The 25662-nt window shown below is 40.6% G+C and overlaps 1 protein-coding gene and 5 non-coding genes across 7 annotated transcripts in view; all 6 read right to left on the bottom strand.

Moving 5' to 3' along the window:
* Positions 1-3443: 3443 nt before the first annotated feature.
* On the bottom strand, positions 3444-3530 carry trnay-gua (transfer RNA tyrosine (anticodon GUA)). Its single transcript is given in 2 exon segments — positions 3444-3479; positions 3494-3530. It is a non-coding gene; the product is annotated as a tRNA-Tyr (tRNA).
* A 454-nt stretch (positions 3531-3984) lies between these two features.
* trnay-gua (transfer RNA tyrosine (anticodon GUA)) lies at positions 3985-4071 on the bottom strand. Its single transcript is given in 2 exon segments — positions 3985-4020; positions 4035-4071. It is a non-coding gene; the product is annotated as a tRNA-Tyr (tRNA).
* A 532-nt stretch (positions 4072-4603) lies between these two features.
* Positions 4604-4690, bottom strand: trnay-gua (transfer RNA tyrosine (anticodon GUA)). Its single transcript is given in 2 exon segments — positions 4604-4639; positions 4654-4690. It is a non-coding gene; the product is annotated as a tRNA-Tyr (tRNA).
* Positions 4691-5145: 455 nt separating this feature from the next.
* trnay-gua (transfer RNA tyrosine (anticodon GUA)) lies at positions 5146-5232 on the bottom strand. The gene is given in 2 exon segments: positions 5146-5181; positions 5196-5232. It is a non-coding gene; the product is annotated as a tRNA-Tyr (tRNA).
* A 1333-nt stretch (positions 5233-6565) lies between these two features.
* trnay-gua (transfer RNA tyrosine (anticodon GUA)) lies at positions 6566-6652 on the bottom strand. Its single transcript is given in 2 exon segments — positions 6566-6601; positions 6616-6652. It is a non-coding gene; the product is annotated as a tRNA-Tyr (tRNA).
* A 15374-nt stretch (positions 6653-22026) lies between these two features.
* The window catches only part of cdkn1cb (cyclin dependent kinase inhibitor 1Cb), a 27017-nt gene continuing 23381 nt past the window's right edge, over positions 22027-25662 (bottom strand). For both annotated transcript variants that reach the window (XM_058075220.1, XM_058075219.1), the window contains exons 2-4: positions 24041-24510; positions 23847-23958; positions 22027-22753 (exon numbers count right to left, since the gene is read on the bottom strand). In XM_058075220.1, coding sequence (XP_057931203.1) covers positions 23849-23958; positions 24041-24510 — 580 coding nt within the window. In that variant the 3' untranslated portion in view covers positions 22027-22753; positions 23847-23848. The remainder of the gene's footprint in view (positions 22754-23846; positions 23959-24040; positions 24511-25662) is intronic.

Genomic DNA, 25662 nt, shown 5'->3' with positions numbered 1-25662 from the left:
TATGTGGAATCAAACTATGGAATGGATTGAGTAAGGAAATCAAACAATGCACAACGATGAGCCAATTCAAGAAACAATACAAGCAGTTGATGTTTGCTAAATACAAGGATGAAGAGTCTTGAACCAGTCATGATGTGCTATATATATCACTATATTGACACTTACTATGGTACCCATTATGGCATTGGATGCTCATATCACCGAGTACTTCGGTACGAGGTGCATTATTAAAAAAAACTGTATTATGGAAAGCAGGAAGTGAACAAATGTAACAGTTAGTGATTGTAAAAGAACCAGATTGAGGGATAGGATTTAATAAGCTTTGCTTCTTCCTACTCCTTTTGGACATGTGGAACTGGGAACTGATTATGGGATGCACTCAATTGTAATCTGATGCATGTTTATATGAAATAAAACCAATACCATTACCATAGATGCCATATTTTATTACATATACAGTAACAACTTTAGCTATGAAAGCTAAAGTGCTAACAGACTTCCAGATAGTTGCCAGACTCATTTTAAGTGGAGACAGATGATAGATTTTACTCATAAACAGCCTTTAGGGACACATATTACTTTTGGAACATCATTAAAAGGTCACTTTCTTTAAATTGCCCTCTGCGGTCAGTCATGTGCTTCATAGCTTCGCATGTTAAGCTGTGCTATTACAGTCAAAGAGTTACGCCTCCGCGCCCCAAACACGATCACCTTTCTCTGGAATCTGTTTGGCCGACATCAAAACTCTCGTCCCGGCACGCGCAGGCAAAACTAATGGAGGTGGCGTTTACGGTGCGTAGTTGTCACCTCCGCAGGCCCGAGCGGTACTAAGAAGGCGTGGTTGTGAGTGACTTGTAGCTTCATAAAGAGCAGCCGAGCGCAATAAGTGCCCCTTTTTACGCTCCTCCGCCAGCATCCTTCTGTTCTTTTTATGCTTGCCGTTGTTCATGCCTGGAAGGTTACATGTGTCCCACGGCTGTGCGGCGACATCACAAGCCAGCCGACATGTGTTGCTGTGGCCCGATGAAAGCCTTTGACAATGTAACTGAGGTCTACTCAACAGCGTTGCATTTTAAATAAAGTACAGATGACAGAGAAACCAAGGAGATTCTACAATGGGGGGGGGGGGGGGGGGCGACTCCGCATCCGATTCTGTATCATGCCCTGGGCGAGTTTGGCCGCCATTTTAGGGTACCGAATCCACTTTTTCAAGTTCCCCAAAAGTAAAGACAGGTATATGTGATGATAAAAAATGTTGCATATTTATAACAGTAGTTGTTGTAAATAAAGAGTACGTTGGACAAGTGTATACGTATATTGTATGGGACACCCACACAAGCTAATTTGTTTCCCGGGGTGATTAGTTAATTAAGTTAGTTAGTTAATTAATGACAAGTCAGTGATGATGATGATTTAGACATCAAAAGTATTAAGAATGTCATTACTGAAGTAAATGTTGCATTGCGTAAATACATACTTCCAGTGAAATATCCATATAATATAAGTACTTTTAAATCAAATTTATGTTTTGATTATGAAAAAATAAACAGATTTGGAATGATAATAAATGGTAATGAATGATGCCATGTGTGCGCCTCCCCACACTTGCAGGTTATTTTGTTATATGTTATTGCCCGCAGGCCAAATGTGGCCCACAGGACACCAGTTTGAGGCCCCCGCCTTGATATGATAGTTTAATGTTAGTGCGGCCCTCGCAAGTTTGATATGGATGCTGTATGGTATCATGTACCCAGAAAAAATTATTACGTTTGATTAATGTTCATGTTAAAGGTTAAATAACTGTTAATAGTTATCCTCCCTATCCGTGTGGAAGTGGTAAGTTTTTGGCTATTTAAGTTTAAAGGAAATAACTTGAAGGCTACCGTTTAGGTCGCTAGCTCTCTAGTTTGCGAGTTAGCATGTGTCTCAAGACCCTGCAGTTGCGCAATATGTTGTAAATAAAAAGAGTATAAATGTGACTATAGTCGTGTTTTGTCATGTCTACAGGGCTCTAATAATGCTTTGTTCATTTTAATCTGAAAAAAAGAATTTGTCTACCCACCAACTATATGTGGTTTCTTAAGTTTTGATTATTTGCCGTTTTATTATTATTATTATATTTATTTATTTATTACTGATTGATTTTCTTTATTGTTGATTTGTTTATTTATTTTTCATCTTATTTTGTGTAGAAAAATAAAAAGTAAGATATTTGAGAACAGTGGAATGTTTTATCAGAGCTTTTCTTGTAGAAAATTGGAACCAAAGCGATGTTTTTTTATTTTTTTTGTTTTTAATAAATGTGTTTTTTTGTTTTTTTTTTTAAAACCTGATGCGGCCCAGTCTCACCCAGACCCGAGCTCCAGTGGCCCCCCAAGTAAATTGAGTTTGAGACCCCTGATCTAACATGTATAGAAATATGATTTTTAATCTTGGCAAGTGGCAAATAATTTTCAGTGTATTGTCTCATCAATGTACTGTAATAGTGACTTAAAATGGCTTTACACTCAAATGACTCCAATAGTATAGTAGATATAATAAGAGCTTAAGTTTGAGACGTAAATAAAACCTCTGCTTGTGTGTAAATGTACATTTAAAAGTATTCCCTTGTGGACGTATACGTAGTGGGCGGACACAATAATTAGCCACCCCTGTTGTAAACAGTCCAGAAAAGATGGGTGCAGGTTTGTCAGCAGGAAGTCGATGTGGGTAATAATAATAATAATGTCCCCATATCAACAAGGCAAATGAGACAGGAAGGAAGCAGATACAAGAAGTACTGTTGGGAGCTGGACTCTAAACATTTGTGGTCAGTTTTGATGTCTTCTGCCAACGATAAGAATGTCCTCTGATCATGGAGGGGGGCGGTTATTACGGACATCTGGTTTACACCAAAAAAAAAAAAAGCAAATCAATGCAGCTCATTTGCGTGTGTCACCGGAAAAGAAAACCACACAACAGCTTTGTTGGCTTACTTTGTTCCCTCAGTAATACTGCAAGTGTCTCCTCGAGTCGACCGTGTCTTAACATCTTAGCGCTCTCCTTTGTGGCAATGAGGTGAAAATCCTCTCGGATGCGGGAGAAAGGGAGGGGGTTTAATCTGTTGGGACGACTGTCGAAAGGCCACTTAAGTAGCTAGAGGGATCAAACCACGACTCCACTTTGAAAAGTCATTACAGCAGCCCCACTTTGTTGAACGCACACACGTTTGTTGTACCACATTTAGTGTCCATTGTTTCACTCATCAAGTCAGTTCCAGCTTCAGGCAGAATGACACAGTGACAAGAAAGTGAAAGGGAAAATTATATCTTGTTGAACGCAATAGCCCTATTAGTTAGCAGAGGTCAAACGTCAGACCATATGTGGTCCTTTTCGTCACCCCCACAGTCACACATGACAATATCAGTGGAATTGCAAATTTCCAGTCCAAATACAAAAGGTACTCCTTCGAGCCGGATTTGAACCAGCGACCTAAGGATGGCAGCAACAGCCTCTACAGTCCTCCGCTCTACCAACTGAGCTATCGAAGGTGTACAATGTTGTTCACTGAGCAACGATATCAGGCATTCCATGTTATCTTCCTGATATGGTATTCCCACTCGGAATGTTTACGTAGACCAGTGCTTCTCAAATAGTGGGGCCCTTCCTGTAGGCTTGTACTTCATTGATCTCCATGTTGTTGCTTTTTGCTAGTTTCAGTTTTTCGAGTTCAGCCTGTACAGTCGAGATAAATACATTAATAGGCGCAACAACATTTTTGTCCCTCGCGGGAACATGACAGAAAATAATTGAGAAGCGCTGACATGGGCAAATGTATTAGGCTGATTTTCTATAGGAAAATACTGATGAATGGTTTTCAGATAGTATCGAGTATGACACATATTGTTTGTTGCATGTTGTCATTGGAATTGTGAGTTTTTTTCAAAGGCAGTTCTGATGTATGGATTTTTTGTCTCCAAGTAGGAATTTAAAGGCCAAAACGACTCCTTCGAGCCGGATTTGAACCAGCGACCTAAGGATGTCAGCAATGGCCACTACAGTCCTCCGCTCTACCAACTGAGCTATCGAAGGTGTACAATATAATTCACTGAGCAACGATATCAGGCATTTCATGTTATCTTCCTGATGCGATATTCCCACTCGGAATGTTTACATAGACCAGTGCTTCTCAAATAGTGGGGCCCTTCCCTCAGGGGCCTGAGAAACAGGGAGGACTTGTAATATTAGTGCAGACCTGCCAACATGTATAAATTTGTCGTACTTGGCATACAATTTGACTCTTCTGTAGGCTTGTATACTTCATGTTCTCCATGTTGTTGCTTTTCGGTAGTTTCAGGTTTTTGAGTTCAGCCTGTACAGTCGAGATAAATACATTTTTGTCCCTCGCGGGAACATGACAGAAAATAATTGAGAAGCGCTGACATGGGCAAATGTATTAGGCTGATTTTCTATAGGAAAATACTGATGAACGGTTTTCAGATAGTATCGAGTATGACACATATTGTTTGTTGCATGTTGTCATCGGAATTGTGAGTTTTTTTCAAAGGCAGTTCTGATGTATGGATTTTTTGTCTGCAGGTAGGAATTTAAAGGCCAAAACAATTCCTTCGAGCCGGATTTGAACCAGCGACCTAAGGATGTCAGCAATGGCCACTACAGTCCTCCGCTCTACCAACTGAGCTATCGAAGGCGTACAACTTCATTCACTGAGTAACGATATCAGGCATTCCATGTTATCTTCCTGATGTGATATTCCGACTTGGAATGTTTACATAGACCAGTGCTTCTCAAATAGTGGGGCCCTTCCCTCAGGGGCCTGAGAAACAAAAAATTTGATTCTTCCGTAGGCTTGTACTTCATTGATCTCCATGTTGTTGCTTTTCGCTAGTTTCAGTTTTTCGAGTTCAGCCTATACAGTCGAGATAAATACATTTTTGTCCCACGCGGGAACATGACAGAAAATAATTGAGAAGCGCTGATTTTCCATTGGAAAATACTGATGAAGGGTTTTCAGATAGTATTGAGTATGACACATATTGTTTGTTGCATGGATTACAACACATCGGAATTGTGAGTTTTTTCAAAAGCCAGTTCTGATGTTTGGATTTTTTTGTCAGCAAGTAGGAATTTAAAGGCAAAATTCATTCCTTCGAGCCGGATTTGAACCAGCGACCTAAGGATGTCAGCAATGGCCACTACAGTCCTCCGCTCTACCAACTGAGCTATCGAAGGTGTGGATACATTGACCCGATGATCCTGATAGATCCTATTTGCTGATTATCCCATTTTGACTTTTTACATGAGCCATTGTATAACTACATTGGATGCTTTGTATATTTTTCTTCAATAAGAAAAAAATCAATTGTTTTTGTTTAGTTTTAAAGTAAATAAATTGTTCAGCATATAATGAATTAAACATTATATAATAACATACAATGAAAATATCATGAATCACAATACTAGTTCAAAGCAGCATATTTGAAGAGACGACATCTAGCATCCGCTCATCTCGACTTCTCTCAACGGTCACATGGGGGCATACTTGAACCGGCAGTGCGCTCCTCACCCACGCTAGTCTTGTTGTGACATTTACAAGCACACACACACACACACACCGACATGCGCATACACACAACCCCCTACTCACCTCGTCCCACCTCCTTCTTTTGAAAATCCACAATTGCCATTCAACCCTGCAAAACACACACATACACACAGATTGCTTACACACACACACACACACGTCTACGTATGTGCACTCTCAGACACACACTTCACAGAGAGGCCCCAGTCGTGATGCATTGGGCTGGTCCCATTTGTTCCACTGGTGTCGAGATGGTGGCGCCCCCACTTCATGGAGGTGCCGGTCCACTCTTGCTCAAAACAAAGACATGGATGTACGTCTACACCGTGTGGACAAAAGTACTGAGACACCTGGTGTCCAGCTGTCATTAATTACTTGCGAGAGGAGAGCGACAGAAGTGATCACATTAATTAAACGCAGCGTTTTTATTATGCAGGCGAGTGTACTCGCTATTTTTAGTCAATGATTTCTATTATGGAATGTGGCCATTATCAATAATAACTTGCGAGGAGTGATCACATTCCAGTCATTCTATGACCTGCTCAACAAAGTACTAGTACTTGAAACTGTACAGTATATAAATAGATATTGACTAGCGACAGAAGTGATCACATTAATTAAACGCAATGATTTCTATTATGGAATGTGGCCATTATCAATAATAACTTGCTAGGAGTGATCACATTCCAGTCATTCTATGACCTGCTCAACAAAGTACGAGTACTTGAAACTGTACAGTATATAAATAGATATTACCAGTCAATATTAATAGTATTTCAAATCTGGGGTGCATGAAAATATTTCTGTCCTCCGGCGAGGACATGACGGAAAATAACTGAGAATGACTACAATAATTTTACATAGAAAGTAGTTCTGTCTCTGCCACATATTGTTTGTTGTTACGCCACATTGTAATTGTGTGTTTTTTCTAAGGCCAAATTTCTGCAGTGAGTTTTGGACCATACATGAGGCAAAAGATACTCCTTCGAGCCGGATTTGAACCAGCGACCTAAGGATGCCCACTGCTGCCACTACAGTCCTCCGCTCTACCAACTGAGCTATCGAAGGTACATTAACAAAATATGGATCATAGACTAGATTGGTTTAGTACTCATATTCATATGCTGATTTTACATGGGAAAATTATGATGCATCACACATTTTCCTTAATTTTGCAATACAAATATTATGGGATCTGTCCTCCAAAGTAATGGCATGGGGAGGTGTCTGGGAGCAGATGGCGTTCTTCACTCTCTCATGTCTTTTTGGTGATGTCCACTGGGAATTGGAGAAGCCTACAAGCATTCCTTTGGAGGCCATAGACAGATAAGTGACTTATGCAGTTGGTCACCATCTGGGCCCTGAGGGAGCGCCTGGCCTGCAGCTGACAAGTGTGTGCGTCTATGCGTACGCTATAGTTGTAGTATTTGGGGAGGGGTTGGACGAGTTTCCATAGCGATACGTCTATTCCTGTAGACGGGGGCTTGGTGCTGTGTCGTCATTGTTCGCTCCGATGCTGACTTTTCAGTACATTTTCTCCTCTTTTTTGTCTCGGCAGGCCCCCGCCACTATTGTCGACAAATTTGGTCCCATTCTTGTGCAGCTGATGGTGTCTTCATGGAACATAGCATCTGTTGTGAAACAAGGGTGGTGGGGGGGCGATGGGGCAAAGGATGATGGCAAGGGGACCATGTTAGCTTTGCCAATTTCCCTTTTTTCCCATCGCTGGAGGGCTTTGTACGCCTTTGCAGGAGGGATAGGGGGGACGCTCCGGCCTTCCTGCCAATTCCGATCCGCGCTTGACTTGCTGCATATCTGCCTGTTGTTATTGAAGTTTACGTCTGTTCATTCAGCCATTGTTCACATGTGTGTACAGTTTTAGAGGACCCCAAATCCCTTTCAGCGACTGGCAGCCGTACATCTGTCCGTCACTGAGTGTCATTGTTGCAGTGGAGCATGAAGGCAAAAGGCGCAGGAGAAAAAACACTAACTTTTCATACATAATTTTAGAAGATGGACAAGCACCGGTGTTGAAAATTTGAGTTGGATTGGTTGAAGAAAGCCACCATCAAGGGAAACGTTCTCGGACTTTGCAACTAATTATCTGTCCAGTCATTAATAAAACATTCCTTGTATGACTACACTGGGAGGACACCAAGGTGTTCCCAGGCCAGCTGTGAGACATAATTCCTCCAGCGTGTCCTAGGTCTGCCCCGGGGCCTTTTCCCGGCTGGGCATGCCCAGAACATCTCACCAGGGAGGCGTCCGGGAGGCATCCGGACTAGATGCCTGAGCCACCTCAAATGACTCCTCTTGATGTGAAGGAGAAGCGGCTCTACTTTGTTGTTTTTTTTTGTTTTGTTTTTTTTTTAATAATGCACCTTGTACCAAAGTACAAGGCGCTATGAGCATCCAATGCCATAATGGGTACCATAGTAAGTGTCAATATAGTGATATATATAGCACATCATGACTGGTTCAAGACTCTTCATCCTTGTATTTAGCAAACATCAACTGCTTGTATTGTTTCTTGAATTGGCTCATCGTTGTGCATTGTTTGATTTCCTTACTCAATCCATTCCATAGTTTGATTCCACATACTGAAATGCTATGGCTTTTTAACGTAGCCCTAGCATAGAAGTGTTTCAAATTTAGTGTAAAAAACACAAATATTTCCACCTTCATTTTTGACATAAGGGGTTCCACTAACAGCTGCAGTTAAGATGCAAGATGCATGCAAAGATATCAAATCCTGGACAGTAACATCCAAATTCCAATTTTCCGCCCCTTTTCATAAGACGCGGCGAGCAAATGTGAGGCGTGAATAGCATTAGTGCAAGTCAGTGCACCCATAGCAGTGTGGCCATTTAGACAATTGTCTAAATGGGCCCTTCCCGCTGTGTAATTGCAGGCTGCCCATCAGCCCATTGGCGCTGCCCTGTGTGGCGACTAAAAGATGTTGCTAATCCCCTAACATAATACCGCAGGTCAAGCAGCCAGCGGCGGCTGAATTCAACCCCGGGACCGCAGCGGCAAATTAGGACAGGCTGACAAGACCCGGCAGCATTCTGGGTTTTGTTGTGAGCTGCCAAGTAGCCTCAAAAGCCGTGAGAAGGAGCAGCCGGGGAAGAAGGGAAGATGGATGGCGGCCCGATGACCTGCGTGCTCGCCGGCAAATTCATATCAGTGGCAGCCTGACACTCCTCGTGCACACTCAAGTTTGGACAGAGGAGCCGTGGCCCTTGCTCAAACTTGACCGCAAACCCTAAAGTACTCACCTTGAAACGTACATTTAAACATTGTAGCACTTCAGATGTAACAGAAATTCACTTTATCCAATGAAAAACATGTACAGGTATGTATTATGTATGACCACTTGGTGCAACTTTCACTCTTTCAAATAATGGGAATTCTCTCTTTACTCTTCCATTTATATCTGTGCATCAAGAAGACAAATGAAAATGTATTATTGCATTGATTTTAATGATGGGCTGCACGGTGGTCGTGTGGTTAGCACGCAGGCCACACAGCTTGGAGACCCGAGTTCAATTTCACACACAGGCATATCTGTGTGGAGTTTGCATGTTCTCCCTGTGCATGCGTGGGTTTTCTCTGGGTACTCCGGTTTCCTCCCACATTCCAAAAACATGCTAGGTTAATTGGTGACTCCAAATTGTCCATAGGTATGAATGTGAGTGTGAATGGTTGTTTGTCTATATGTGCCCTGTGATTGGCTGGCCACCAGTCCAGGGTGTACCCTGCCTCTCGCCCGAAGACAGCTGGGATAGGCTCCAGCACGCTCGCCCTTTGTGAGGATAAGCGGCATAGAAAAGAATGAATTAATGAATATTAGTGATAATGAAAATGATATAATAAAAGGCAGTCAGCTTCATTGGAACAAACCAACTCAATCGTCCCTTCATTTCCCACTGTAGTATAATTCATGTTAATAAATTGAATATTTTTGTAGTTACAGCATAGAAAACCTTTAATGACTTTCTAAATTAATTTTTTTAAAACATTACAATAGCAATACAATAACAACTCTATAGTCATCTTAACACTCTTATTGTTCTTTGTTTATACCACATTGCTAATCTGCACGCTACGGCATCATATCCAGTTTACTAGTTAGCCTCCAATATATTAATGCTAAACTTAAGAAAAGGTTTCAAATAGCCCAAAACTTACCACTTCCACACGGAATGAGAGGAGAACGTCTTTTTATTCTATCATGTTGGACACGCCATGGCTGACAACATGCAGCGTTAAGATAATGTGATATAATGCCATTTATTATCAATCTTTTGTGTCATTACTAATGCTTTGTGGCCAGAATACTACCTATAATCTGTATATTTCTAATCTGCACCCCCCGCTACCCTCATGAGGAAAAGCGGTAGAAAATGAATGAATGAGTGCTCGGCTGTTTTTGAGGACCTACTGCAAAACGTTGCTCACCCAAAATCCTGTACGTCTTTAAAAACTGCAGTTCACATAGACACTGGGTTGAGTGGTCGAGTGGTTAGCAGGCAGGCCTCACAGCTAGGAGACCCGAGTTCAATTCCACCCGCTATCTCTGTGTGGAGTAGTTCTCCGGGTACTCGGGTTTCCTCCCACATTCCAAAAACATGCTAGGTTAATTGGCGACTCCAAATTGTCTATAGGTATGAATGTGAGTGTGAATGGTTGTTTGTCTATATGTGCCCAGGGTGAACCCCCGCCTCTTGCCCGAAGTTAGCTGGGATAGGCTCCAGCACCCCTTGTGAGGATAAGCGGTAGAAAATGAATGAATGAGCATAAACACTAATCAAAGATCCTTTCAATGACAGGAGTGCTCTGCTGTTTTTGAGGACATATACTGCATAAACGCTAGTCATAATTCCTTGTATATGACAGCAGTACTGCACTGTTTTTGAGAATTGACTGGAAAAAAAAAAGGTTGATTAACCTTTCTGTAAGACAAGATTATATACATTAGCGCTAAGATAACAAGGTGACAACATGATGCTAGTATATCCAGACTGGTGGATGCTAGCAGCATCAAGAAAAAGTCTTCAGTGTTGTGCTGGCTGATGAATGATGGCCCTTTGTCGCTCATCTCATAAAGGCCGCCGTGCCGCCCCTTTTCATAAGACGCGGCGAGCAAATGTGAGGCGTGAATAGCATTAGTGCAAGTCAGTGCACCCATAGCAGTGTGGCCAGGCCTGAAAACACAGTCCACAAGGCCTCCTCCCCTACTTTTATGAGTCGAGATGATTGAGGGATGAAGAAACTTGCCCCGCCAATAGCGCAGGAGCGAGGAGGAGATGCACCGCGATGGATGGATGGATGCACAGACAAGATAAAATACAGGCAGCAGCCGTCTAACAGAGGCTTTCCATCCCGGCAAGGCAGGCCTTGAAGGGGAACAGGTTTGCCTCAGAGGGGCTGAAAGGCCTCTGGACAAAAGGCGGTGAGGGAAGAATGGAGGCGGAGGACGGTGTCTGTCAGGACTGGCGCTGAGTTGGAGTTAGATCTCATTTCTCAAGTGTCATTGCACTATCTGTCCCCTCCTCTGTTCTCTCGCTCCAATTACCGCCACAATGAGCGAGGTTCCCCCTTTCCTGCCGAGATGCATATGGAAGTCTGCTTGTAAAGCCCTGACTCTGAGTCGGGTGATGAGCTCTTGATGGTTACAGTATGCGATCCACTCAAAGGGAGGCTGTTTGTCGGGTTTGACAAACATTGACATTTCTTCCACACCATGCTTTTGAAGTGGAGAATTACTTGATTAATTAAGTTGACTTATTAAGTAGAAAGGTACTCCGGAGAACTACTCATTTTTTTTACTTTTGGGGTTGGAGACTTACTCGATTAATTAACTTCAAAGACACTGCGGTGCCAAATCTCTGGAAAGTTCTAATTTTACTGACTTTTTGGATTGGTGAATTAGTCGATTAGTTAAAGAAAGAGACTACATAAAGCCCAAATCTCAGGCAAAGTGCAAATTTTCCCGACTTTTTAGATAAAAAATTGCTTGATTAATTAAATCAATTAACTAGAAATGCACCCTGTGATGCGTACATTTCCAGCAAGGTACAACTTTTTTAATTTCTTGATGAATTAACTTCAAAGAGACTCTATAGAGCGCAAATCTCAGGCAAAGTGCAAATTTTCCCGACTTTTTAGATGAAAGAATTGCTTGATTAATTAACTCAATTAACTAGAAATGCACTCTGTGATACGTACATTTCCAGCAAGGTACAACTTTTTTAATTTCTTGATGAATTAACTTCAAAGAAACTCGATAAAGCACAAATCTCAAAGTGCAAATTTTCCTGACTTTCTAGATTAAAGAATTGCTTGATTAATTAACTCAGTTAACTCGAAATGCACTATGTGATTCACAAATTTCCAGCAAAGTACAACTTTTTTAATTTCTTTATGAAATAACTTCAAAGAGACTCTATAAAGCGCAAATCTCAGGCAAAGTGCACATTTTCCCGACTTTTAGATTAAATAATTGCTTGATTAATTAACTCAATTAACTAGAAATGCACTCTGTGATTCGTAAATTTCCAGCAAAGTACAACTTTTTTAATTTCTTGATGAATTAACTTCAAAGAGACTCCATAAAGCGCAAATCTCAGGCAAAGTGCAAATTTTCCTGGCTTTTTAGATTAAAGAATTGCTTGATTAATTAACTCAACTAACTAGAAATGCACTTTGTGATGCGTCAGTTCCCAGCAAGGTACAACTTTTTTAATTTCTTGATGAATTAACTTCAAAGAGACTCTATAAAGCGCAAATCTCAGGCAAAGTGCAAATTTTCCTGACTTTTTAGATTAAAGAATTGCTTGATTAATTAACTCAATGAACTAGAAATGCACTCTGTGATGCGTCAATTTCCAGCAAGGTACAACTTTTTAAATTTCTTGATGAATTAACTTCAAAGAGACTCTATAAAGTGCAAATCTCAGACAAAGTGCAAATTTTCCCGACTTTTTAGATTAAAGAATTGCTTGATTAATTAACTCAATTAACTAGAAATGCACTCTGTGATGCGTAAATTTCCAGCAAGGTACATATTTTTCAGATTTTTTGGATTGGAGAATTCTCGAGAATAAGAATCTTGGGCAAAGTGCAAAATTTCCTGATGTTTCGGATTTGGGAATTACTCGATGAATTAACTCGAAAGGCACTGTGTATAATGCAAATGACTAGATTAACTAGAAGAAATTTGGATTGGGCCTGTCTGTTGTCTCAGGCCTTGCAGGTTGCTTAAGCCTGGGTGGGTTCCTAATAAAAGCCCTTTTTGGGAACACACCGCAGTGTCTGTGGGAATCTGTGTCCATATGTGAGCTCAAAGTCCACTTTGTTGGACCTCTTGAGTGTCTATCCTAACCCCTGATGCATCATGGTATTGATCAAGAGGTGTGTCCTGGTGTGTTCCTGAGCCCACTTTCCTCTAAAAGCGTTGGACCATCTCACGGCACGGCACGGCACCGGTGTCTCGTGTGGGAATGTAACACCCACATTTTCTGAACAAAGGGGAATCTGGAGACAGTTGGAATACCATCAAATGTTATTGAAGCAGCAGCTGACGTGCCATGTTAATTTATATTATTGACATCCTTGTAAAAAGGCCTTTCCCGACCTTGAAGTCAGTCACCCAACCTAGGAGCCTTACTGATGATGAACAAGGCAGTGCTGGAAATCAAAGTTGATGTTTTTGCATGTTTGATTTTCCTCAGATATTTAATTTCAAAGTTGGTGTTTTTCCATCCACTTGGCATAGACTTTAACAGCAACATCATGCTACGTTAGCTTATTAGATGAAGAAAAACAAAGTGATCAAACTCCCATGTCTACATCTGTTGCTCATGGCTTTATTTTATTTTCATGCTGTGTGGTGAAGCCTGATTTTTAACAAAGTAATAAGCACATACACAGGGCCGACTACCTTAGTCGATTCGCTGAAGAAAAACGATTAAAATGATTCCAGGACTGAGTGATTTGTGATTTATTTTAAGACATGTAGTGAAGCCTTTTATTTGATTTTTTTAATGTTCTTTCATGCCATAAAAAGTATTTTGTCACAATAAGGTTGTTAGTTTCCTTTGAATGCCTTACTTCCTGTTTCTATGCCCTTATTTTGTAGCCACTTCCTTTGTTCCTTTCTGTTTGTTTATGCCTCTAATTTTATATAGTCTATTTAATTCAGATGCGTGCGTCTTCCCTTTGTTTGAGCATTGTTTTTTTTTTGGTCATTCGTCTGCCATTTGCTTGATCTGTTATCGGTTTCCTGCTGCTGCTGAGCTGACGTTATTATTAAATATACATTTTTATCTGCACTTGGTCCTGCTCTCTGCATCCTGGGGTCGCATCACATCGCCGCCATTTTCCTGGTTTACTGAAGAATGACGAAATATCTTTCTTTTGTATATACCATGTCTATTTAGCTCAAGATCATAATCTGTGTGCCTTGAAAAATCAGTCAAAATCATCAAAAATGGACAGTACCGAGAAGACTACTTTTGAAAAATGTCTGTGATTGAATGATGGCCTTTGGTTTAAAATCAACACTTACTATTTTTGTTTCATCTTTTTTTTTTGCACTATTGGAGATTCCTCCAGGGAAGGATAACATGGCTTAACTTTGGCCCCCAAATCGCTCAAGTGACCTTTTACCCTTTTCAAGGGGCAAAACAGACGGCTCCATTGAGAAGACGGACTTCGGTAAAAGTATCTTTATTTACTTGTTAAAGTTATTTATTACAATAGGATTATTTTAAGTGAAAAAGTAATTCCCCAACACAGTACAGTACCATTTGCAGCTCTGAAACCAATATTTCCATGGGCAGCCACACTACATTATAGTGTAGGTATATTATTATATTGAACACACTTGAATATACCCCACCAAATCCATACGCAATAACTCCCAGTTCTCAGTAGAATGTAGTACAGATGTTTTGATACAGCTCTTTTTATTATAGTGTACTTACTCTAGTGTCTAAGTACATATTTACAAATACACATATAGCTCACATTTATTTATCTGATGATTTGTTTTCTATATTTTCCAGGAAGTAACTAGCCCCACGTGGCTATTAAGACCCTACCATCGTTGTTGTCAAAGTTTGTAAAGTCAGCTTTTCTCACACGCGGCGTTAAATCCGATCTCCTTGATGCGTGTGGAGAGCACAGTGAAGGAGGAGGCGGAGGAGGAGGGAGGCTGCTGATTCCCACCCATCTCCCTCTCTCATACCTCCTCCTCCTCCTCCTCCTCCTCCGCACTAAGAGACACCAAAGTTGAGATGCGAGGGAGAAAAAGAAGGAGATAGAAAAGAAGATATTTGAAAAGCTGACACGAGTTCCCTGTCACGCCGCCTTCTGTGTGGATGGAGTCGCCGGGCTCCTTTGTCCCACGCAGGCATGAATACAAAGTGGATGGAGGCAAAAAAAACACACAAAGAAGTCAATAAATGTGGTCCAAATAATCACGCAAAATGTAAAACCTCTTAACTTTGTCAAGTTTTTCAATGTTTTTTAAATGGAACATAAAAAAACAACCAAGATGAGACCTCTTTTAATCATCTTTATTATGTGGGTCCGAGTTATTTGTTCACAGAAGTCACACAGAACAATGAAAAACTCTATATATCTCCTTTCTTCCACCTAATAAGCATCATACGGCCTGTGGTGATGACGCTCAGGAGGTAAAGGTTCCTAGTTAACACTGGTTGCAGAGGGATTGTTTTAAGGGGGACAACAGGAAGCATGGGCGGTGTGTTATGAGGAATGGAATGGCCTTTATTGTCATGATACAAGATGCACAATGAGATTCTCCTTTCAGTGCAGTAGTCAAGTTTTTTTTTTTAAGTATATAAAAGTAGAGTAAAAAAAGACAATTTAACAATATATATACAAGATATCCAAAATATACACATAGTATTGCACAGGAGCATATGCAGGAGCAGGCATATTGCAGATATATTAATTTTAGTGCAATGATAAATGGGTCATAGTGCAAATAATGACTGGATCGTTGCTGCTGCTGAAGATGCTAAACTTACTAACTATAATAATTCTTTCTTTCATATGTTTGGGTGTCTGGAAGGTGTTCATTCAATGACATTATTTCTTATGATGGAACTCCAACAGCATTAAAAAGCTTATACTTATTGCTTTAACCTGCCTTTTTTTGTGTTATCACCATATCTTTATTTACCATCCAATTTTTACTACGAGACACAAAAATAGCTTTATCTTTCATCAGCTGTCCAATAGTGTCTGGTCTGCACATTCAAAACAAACACTGGGCTAAATTTAGCATCCCATTCACCACGAATAGAAAGTGCGGAGAGGGAGGGGGGTGGGTCAGGGAGCTTTAACTGGGGGACAAAGCCTCATTTGCAGGTCAATGCGATGGCACACTCGCCTCTCCTCTCCATGCAGCTCGCCTTTGTTCCCACTCGCCTGCGCCCATGCCAGATGGTCATGGAAAATGCTAATTCCCTTGGCCCGATTTGCCTCCTTTCTACGCTTAATTGCACGCTGCCCCGCTAATTGTGCACTGCCGAGGGGAGGAGGATGTGATTTAAAGGTTGTTGTTTTTTTTTTTTTTGCTTTGCAATGACAGTTTTTTGTAGTACAACGTTTATTGGATTCACCTTGTAAAGTTGCAGCCGTGAAATGATTGGCGGATAGAGCTTGTGGTTTTCACAGAATTACTAATATTGTTAACCGTTGCCATACATGTGTAAAAACAAGTTAACCGCTGCAATAAATAAATGCATAAAAAAAATGAAAATGTCGATGATGTGTACATCGATACTAAAATATTGATACTTCAGATTGCTGCTCTTGATGCTCTAAAATTGACTCTCAAATCAAAACTTTTTCAAGTTTTCTGTTGAAACGATGACCAATCGTGAACGGAGTCATGTGTGAATTATGAATACAATATCTATTCTTATTATTCATTTTTTTCTACCGCTTTTTCCTCACGAGAGGCTGGAGCCTATTCCAGCTGTCTTTGGGCAAGAGGGGGGGTACACCCTGTGGACTGGTGGCCAGCCAATCCCAGGGCACATATAGACAAACAACCATTCACACTCACATTCATACCTATGGACAATTTGGAGTGGCCAATTAACCTAGCATGTTTTTGGAATGTGGGAGGAAACCGGAGTACCCGGAGATAACCCACACATGCACGGGGAGAACATGCAAACTCCACACAGAGATGGCTGAGGGTGGAATTGAACCCTGGTCTCCTAGCTGTGAGGTCTGCGTGCTAACCACTAGACCGCCGTGCCGCCATTATTCTTATAATAGTTCTGAATAATTAATCATTTATTTCTAATGTATTTCTAATTTATTTCTAATACCAGTCTGAATTTTCAGCCTGAAGTATCGGCTCGGAATTGAAGTTAGTAGAAAGCACGCATCACTACATTTCTCTAAATGAGAAATATTGTCATCTTTTAATCTTGGGAGGTTAAATTCTCACAATTTAATCATGCTGGCAACAATCTGCACAATTATTTGTGTCATGGAGTAAAATGTATGAAATTCTGAACTAGGACTAATCAGTGAAATGATAAAGTGGGCTCATTCAGCACATCACGCATATTATAAGTATGAAATTATTCACTGCAAATTCCATATTTACAATCCAAAGACTAAATAATTCCATTAACTGAGTGCATCCCATAATCAGTTCCCAGTTCCACATGTCCAAAAGGAGTAGGAAGAAGCAAAGCTTATTAAATCCTACCCCTCCATCTGGTACTTTTACAATCACTAACTGTTACATTTGTTCACTTCCTGCTTTCCTAAAATAGTTTAAGGTTTTTTTTTTTGTTTTTTTTGTTTTTAAATGCACCTTGTACCGAAGTACAAGGTGATATGAGCATCCAATGCCATAATGGGTACCATAGTAAGTGTCAATATAGTGATATATATAGCACATCATGACTGGTTCAAGACTCTTCATCCTTGTATTTAGCAAACATCAACTGCTTGTATTGTTTCTTGAATTGGCTCATCGTTGTGCATTGTTTGATTTCCTTACTCAATCCATTCCATAGTTTGATTCCACATACTGAAATGCTATGGCTAGCATAACGTAGTCCTAGCATAGAAGTGTTTCAAATGTACTTCTTCCCTGAGATCATATTTCTCCTCTCTTGTAGAGAAGTATTGGATGACATTTTTAGCTAATTGGTTATTTTTAGCCTTATGCGTTATTTTAGCTGTTTGAAGATGAACTATATCAGCAAGTTGAAGTATTTGTCATTTTAGAAATAAGGAGTTAGTATGTTCTCTGTAGGCGACATTATGAATTATCCTTACTGACCTTTTTTGCAGTACATTTAGCGAGTGAAGATTGCTTTTATAGTTATTAGCCCATATTTCCACACAATAAGTAAGATATGGTAGAACTCGAGAGCAATAAAGAGTGTGGAGTGATTTCTGATTGAGAACAAATTTTGCTTTGTTCAATATTGAAATATTTTTGGCCACCTTATGTTGTATATTTGTAATATGAGGTTTCCAGCTCATATTTTCATCTATTGTGATCCCCAGAAATTTATTTTCGTTCACCCTTTCACTGTCCACACCGTCTATTTGTATTTGCTGGTGCGTGTCCTTTCTGCTGATACCAAACAGCATGATTTTAGTTTTACTTCAAGGACAATGTAAATGTGATGGGAGTGACTTCGTCATTGGCTGTGTTGCATACTAATCTGATTCCCACATAACATAATAGTCTATCAACCTTATATCGAGGGTGACACTCGTTGGTTCTGCCTGTACCATTTTACATCCATGTTACACACTTGTTTCTGGTTCCAACAATAAAACATAGGCATTCTAATTACTGTTTAATTGATGGTTTTGTGTTTGTTTTTTTTCCGAAAACTAGGAAAAAGTAATTCCATTCATTTGTAATTGTAATTTGCCATTATGTTTGCATCATTTTATGCATGTAAAACTATAGCATTTGTAAAATGTGTTTTGTGTTAACGTTTTTGTGTGTCTGGAATAGATTAATTTTATTATTATCTATGTGCAAACCGATTAATGACCAACGCACCACTGTATATTGACCAGACAATACTGATAGTGGACATCCCTAATATAAAACAATAAAATACTTAACTACACTATAATATGTTTTCACATTTAGCAAATAACTGCCCCAAAATTATGGCATATTTGTGATTCACAAATAATTCCATCACTTGTCACAGAATGTATATAAGATTGTGTATGGATTCAAATATGAGACTGGCAAAGGTCAGTCGGGACACGCCGTGCAGGGCCCACGAGACCGATTCCCTTCGCCAGCAGCTGCGCGTGTCATTATATTCCATTGTAGGCTTGTTAGGGAGGCCCACGCATAAACTGTCATCTCCTTCCTTTGTGTCCATCAAAAGCAAATTAAGTCATAGCAGTCACTTCCTGTACAGACATCATTTCAAGCCATTATTAAATGATGGGTATGGAAATGAGACATTGATGTAGCAGTTATTCATGCAAAAGTACTGAAATATGATGTGTGGGGTTTGCTCCACCCCCATTAACATAAAAATGTATATAAAAAAAAATAATTACAAAAAATAAAATTACTTTGGGCACCCCTGTTATAGCTAAAACGTTTTTAAGGCCTTTGCATTTGACCTCTCAAATCCAGCACGTCTTTGGCAGAAACGAGTGCAATTCATTTGGACAAATTTTAAATAGTTGTACTGCTGAAGAGATAAATAAAGAAAGGTGACCCCCTTTAACTCTGAAGGGGGGACGCCAGCGCCTGAATCCAGCACAGAGGGGACTTCATTAAAGTAACACATGAACAGCTGTTGTCTTTAACATGTAAACTATTGAGATTTTTAAAACTCCACTCAATGACCCCCGCGGCTCCCCGCGGGCATATGGGCGTTAATTAGCTGGATATAGCCATAGATTAATTATAATATTTTTTTCGGCAAATGGTATCAATGGAGCAGGCAGACAAAGCGTCTTTTGTTCTCTGATGCAGGACATTCTGTGGCTGACTGAATGGGTCTTGGCTATGTCTACATGGATTTGCCATATGGCAACAAAAAGCAAAGAAAGGAGCCCCAAAACGCTTTGTGTTGGAAATCAGAACAAGCCCTGGCAGCTTATGGCTGCATAAAGCCCACAAAGTCACTCTTGCCATCAAAAGTCTCCATTTGGATGCTGTCACGCAGTCAAGGCCATTGGACAACGTTATGGATAATTGTCAGAATTATCGTTATGAATATGGCCTCCCCACATCTACAGAGGCCTGCTAAAACATGCAAAAAAACTACTCACATTTTCACAAAACTAAATAAAATTCCCATAAGAAACAACAGGAATTTTAAAATGATCATTTCCATAAATACATCACAGCATCATGTAACTTATATGACCTGTCCAAGCAATGTTTTACGTCTGTTTTAATGTCTCATGTTTCACTTTTCCAACCTTCTTAATAAAAATAAGGTAAATGAAAAGGTAATAAGGTAAGGTAAATAAATAATTGCTTCCAAAATCACTTTATTAACAGTACAGGCGATGTTTTAAGTAGCTTACAGTAGTGTAAAAATAAAAATAAGTTATAATAAGTTAAACTCTGTAACACAAAACACTCAAAAAAACAAAACAAGCTTAACATTAGCGACAAATGATGTAATACAGATGTAATACAGATCATAGGAAATTCCAGAGACAAAACATTCCTGATTGACTTACAAGTGTAAAAATAAGTTAACCACTGATTATAGTAAAACACAAAACTGTCTTACTATGCTGACTTTCTGACATATATAGTATCATTCATTAGTCTACCTTAACTTTCATGTACTGTCCTTAAGGTTAACCGTCAAGAAGTTAACCGCCATGTTGTTTTCCCGCTGTATGCTCAGCACAGAATGGTACTGCTTCATAACGGAGAGGAAATACGCAGTCACAAGGCCGCACCCAGTTCTTTTTAATGATCTCACGCACACACACAGTTAATTATAGCTGAGACGCCTGGCCACCAGGTCTGGTTGAAACCATATAAGATCGATACCCACTGATCACTGGGACCGCCTCCGCTAGACCTTGACCGGGGGGCTTACTGTACTTGTATTGACTCCACATAAATTGTAAAACCAAAAGGAAAAAATCATCTAATTACTCCCCCTTTGTACTTTTGTGCTTCTTCTTTCTTCAGATCATTCAAGTGTAAAAAGAAGTGAACTTTTTGCAGTTATGTTAGGCATATTTGTTCAAATTTAACACGTCTATGTGACTTCTGAGGCATCAGCTTCTGTTTTGAACTGTACTAATACACCTCATCTGGATAGAAATATATTTCTATGTTTTTTTTTTCCAGTTTGACTGAATTCAAAAGCAGAACTAAATTTGAAACACTTCTATGCTAGGACTACGTTATGCTAGCCATAGCATTTCAGTATGTGGAATCAAACTATGGAATGGATTGAGTAAGGAAATCAAACAATGCACAACGATGAGCCAATTCAAGAAACAATACAAGCAGTTGATGTTTGCTAAATACAAGGATGAAGAGTCTTGAACCAGTCATGATGTGCTATATATATCACTATATTGACACTTACTATGGTACCCATTATGGCATTGGATGCTCATATTACGAGGTGCATTATTAAAAACCCCCAAAAAACCTTAAACTGTATTATGGAAAGCAGGAAGTGAACAAATGTAACAGTTACTGATTGTAAAAGTACCAGATGGAGGGGTAGGATTTAATAAGCTTTGCTTCTTCCTACTCCTTTTGGACATGTGGAACTGGGAACTGATTATGGGATGCACTCAATTGTAATCTGATGCATGTTCAAATGAAATAAAACCATTACCATTACCAGACTTTGCCAGGAAATAAACGCCGCTAAATTGGAGGTCAGACTAGGTGCTAAGCGCTGATTGACGCGTCAGCAGACTCCTGTTTGCATTGGGCTTCTTTCAGCTTAGTGTAAACTTGCAAGTATGACCTGTTCAATGCATGTGTGTCAATAGGAGAGGACAATTACAAAAAAAAAAAAAGACGAGGTTTTCTCTTTCCAGCTCTGGCAGGTGGCCTCCACGCCCGGTGTATCCACAGTGGAGTAAACAGCGTGTGTGTGTGTGTGTGTCTTTTCGGGGGGCTCGTTGAGTGCGGCTGCATGTGGGGGAGTCTCGGTTGCGGACAAAGCGGGGATCCAAAGGCAGCTGCTGCGTCTATAGAGGCCAAAGGGCCTTTAAATCCCAGCCTATATCCTGCAGCTGCCATGCTGCTCAAGTCTCAATGCACCCCCACCCAACCCACCACTCCCCACCCGTGCGCACCCCCCTCCAAGGTATATAAAGACGCCACCTGAGTCCCACACAGTGGATGGAGAGCAAACCAAATATCAACTCCACACAAAGGACAAAGATGAAGTGGGGGAAAAAAACAGTTTTATTCTCATCTTTTGCTCATGAGGGCACTTGAACGGGACACAAACATTTCAAAACAAAAAATGGCTCAGAGACACAAACAACTACGGTGTAGGCTACACTCACAAGGGGGGGAGGACAAACTATGTGATTGCAAATACACCAGTAATAACACAAATAATATGTCAATAAAATACAAATCAACAATTCACTTAACAAATAGAAAAAGCAACATAAATAAATTATAAGTTAAATATACATTTACGGAAGAAACACAATATAGGGCTGGTGTCTCAATAAAGCTGTACACTTTTGACCAGTGTAGACACATTTTTTTAAAGTCTGTTTTTCAAGGATTGCACAGATGTTAAAACATTTAACACTGTCGAGTGGCAGCAAACAACCAATGCTACATTTGTACTGGATAGAAAAGGCTGCCCCCCCTCCCTCCCTCACACACACACACGCACCTTTCCCCCCACCCCAAAAACAATGTTCAGTCCTGAGAGTCCGGTGGTAGTGGTCCGGAGTTTGGGTCCGTGCTGCTCCTCCTTCCGCTTCAGACCGGAGCAGCCAGCCAATCTTGGCCTCTTACAGTCCACTCTAGGCTGGGGAGGCTGAGACTACAGTCCACCACCAGGACGCCCCTTGCTTTCTTTCTTCTTCTTCTCCCTCCTCATCGTCATCCTCAAACATGCCCACGCAAGTAGTGCAAAAAAATCCAACCTGGGAAAAGACAAAAAAAATGCAGAAAATGTTTAAAATGAGTTTCCTCCAGGAGCAAAAGAAGAAGGCAGACAAGAGCGTCCTGCTGGCTGGGATGCAAGCTCAGCATTGGGGCGGAACCCCTTTTTCCCGCCAAATCTGTGACGCAAACTCCCCCTCCCCCACTTACTATCACTAAAACCCTCCCCCTCCCTTTCACACACAACCCACCCACATCCCCTTAGATCACCCTTCCATTGCTTTTTCAAATCCTTCCAAAATAAAGCTAGAAAAACACTATTTCAACCAAAATCAAGAAAAAACTACCCAAATTTGTAAATAATAAAGCTTTTCTAAGTGAAACCAAGTCCGACAACCTGAAAAGTTGCTCAACTATAGTAAATTCTAAACAAAGACATAGGAGTCCATAAACAAATAAAAATGCTTTTCAAATTAAAACTAATCCAGTCACCTAATGGAAAGGCTCAACTATCATACATAATGATTTTCAAAATAAGACAGTCTAACCACCAAATGGAATAGCTTTACTAGAGTAAATAGTAATGTTTTCAAAACGATAGTGATTTTCAAAATATAGCAAGTCCAATTCCATAAAAGAGTAGCCCCAACATAGGAAACGGTAATTGTTTTCAAATTAAAACAAATCAAATGGCCTGATAGCTGTAAAATAGTAAATAATAATGTTCAAAATTTTTACCTTAATAGCAAAGAGTAGTGATTTTCAAAATAAAACAGTCCAAAAAAAGTCTAGATCTCCAATAGTAAATACGACTGGTTTTCAAAATAAAGCTGAATAGATGATACAAAGCATTTTAAAATGTATTTTCTATGTAATATAATTTCAACACCGACCAAGATATTAATTATCAATTATTATTACATTCAAAATAAAGCAGAGAAATGCTTCAAATAAATGGTCTGAGCCCCACAATCCATCACCAAAAAAAGAAAGCCTGAGATGGTAAAGAGAAATATTTAGAAGGCCGAAGGTATGATAGGAAATAGAATTATCTCAATAATAAACGTAAAGAAAATTCTCAGTCTTTTTCCATATAAGACAAGTATGGAAAGAAATCAAAGAAAGTGGACGTACCATCAGCGGATCCTCTTCCTGGGGGTTTGTTCCATAGGAACGGGAGACTTGGACTGATGGCTTAGGTCCACGCACTTTCTCTCCGCAGCCTTCTTTCGCTTCACGAAGAAATCTGCAAGGGCAGCAAAAGTGGGTTGGTTAACCCGTGTAGTGCAGCCTGGATGCGAGGTGCGTGGACGAGCACCAAAACATACCTGTGATGTGTGTGTTGTTGTCGGCAGGGATCGGCCTCTTCCGTCCCCCACAGAGGGCCCTTCTGTGGGCTAGCCTCCGAGCGTTGAGCTTATCAGTGCAGTTTTCCTGGTTGACCTCCACTGGGGTTCCGTCGCTCCCCTCGGGGGCAGCCAGGCGCTCCAGCACGCCTCCCTCCGGGTGCTGCTTGGCGGGCGTCGGCGGCGCCGCGGCCCGCTGGGCCGCTCCCTGGTAGAACACGGGGGCCTTTTCCAAGGGCACCTCCTCCCACTTGTAGTCCCCATCCAGGGGGGTGTTCGTCTCGAAATTAAAGTTCCACCGCTGCCGGTCGCGCTCGGAAATCTCCCGTAGCTTGACGCTCATTTCCCGGCTCAGCTCGTCGTGGTCCACCGGTCCAAAGAGGTTCCGGCAGACGCTGGTGCGTTTGTGGAGGGGGAAGGTCCTCCGGGCCACCAGCCTCTCCATTGCGATACTGGACAGTTGGACGTGAGACATGTCCCCCAAAACAAAATCAAATCTTGATAACAGATCCTTTTTTTGGTGTTTCGTGGGTCCTTTCGTGTGTGTGATTCCACGCTGCACGGTTGTGTTTAAATGTACCGTCGTAGTAAAAGCCAGAGTATATAACCTTCAGTCACGCCGTCAGTCACCGAAGACTTCTCGGACGACTTCCTCATTGGCTGCTGGAAGTCCAACCCCCTCTCAGAAAACACACGCACACACACTACCCCCCCCCCCTCACTATGGGCTCCCCGCGTAATTACGCGCTGGTTGAGTGTTGCAACCTGATTTATTGACTCAAGATTCTTGAGTGAAAACACAAAGGAATTGCACCATTTTATACACTAGCTGGGTAATATGTTTTGGAGTGTGCTTTCCTTTAAAGCGCAATTTCAATGAAAAAATGTAATGTACATAAGTACATACATAAAGTACATGGAACAACACCAACCAGGCTTCACTTTAGTCCTGCAACGTCAAGACTGCTGGCCTCCACACGCGCACAAACACAGTAAAGTAAAGTAAACAACAGGCTCGCTTTACATAGTAGTAGCACTTTAGCTCCACCTCTATTCTTACGCTTCTACACAACTTGTCCCTGCTTTCGAATGACTTTGGCACATTTCTTTTGGACTGCAACTAAAAAAAAAAATCAACAAATTTAAATGAAGCGTTGAAAAATGTGCTTATTTTTATTGGACAAAATTAGTTGTATATGTGATACAATTCCACACACGGATGCATGCACATATTTATATTCTATTACTTTCACTCTAAATCTAGTTTCAGAAATCTGCATTGTGCTGACTTCAGGTGCTTTTCATGCACAAAAAAAAGTGACGGCCAACGCCTTTCTAAAAGGGATGTGGGCACCCGGCGCCCCCTAGTGGTGCAAAACTGGAGAACGCCGATTTTGATTCTGGTGTGTTTAGTATTGAAATTCGCTTAAACTGCATCCTAAATCATAAGCGCTTGCTAAATGTGTGAAATGACTCTAAATAATTCAAACCCACCTTAGGTGCGTAAATGGGTTCATTTTGTTGGATTACAGTCCAGTGAAATATACGCTTTTAAATACCTTTCGTTGTTATTGGTTCCCTTCACTGCTATAAGGCTAACAGTA

The sequence above is a fragment of the Doryrhamphus excisus genome, chromosome 6 (assembly GCF_030265055.1).
Source record: "Doryrhamphus excisus isolate RoL2022-K1 chromosome 6, RoL_Dexc_1.0, whole genome shotgun sequence".
Taxonomy (NCBI): Eukaryota; Metazoa; Chordata; class Actinopteri; order Syngnathiformes; family Syngnathidae; genus Doryrhamphus; species Doryrhamphus excisus.
The sequence above is the reverse complement of the archived record's forward strand: the minus strand, read 5'-3'. Positions and strand labels throughout refer to the sequence as shown.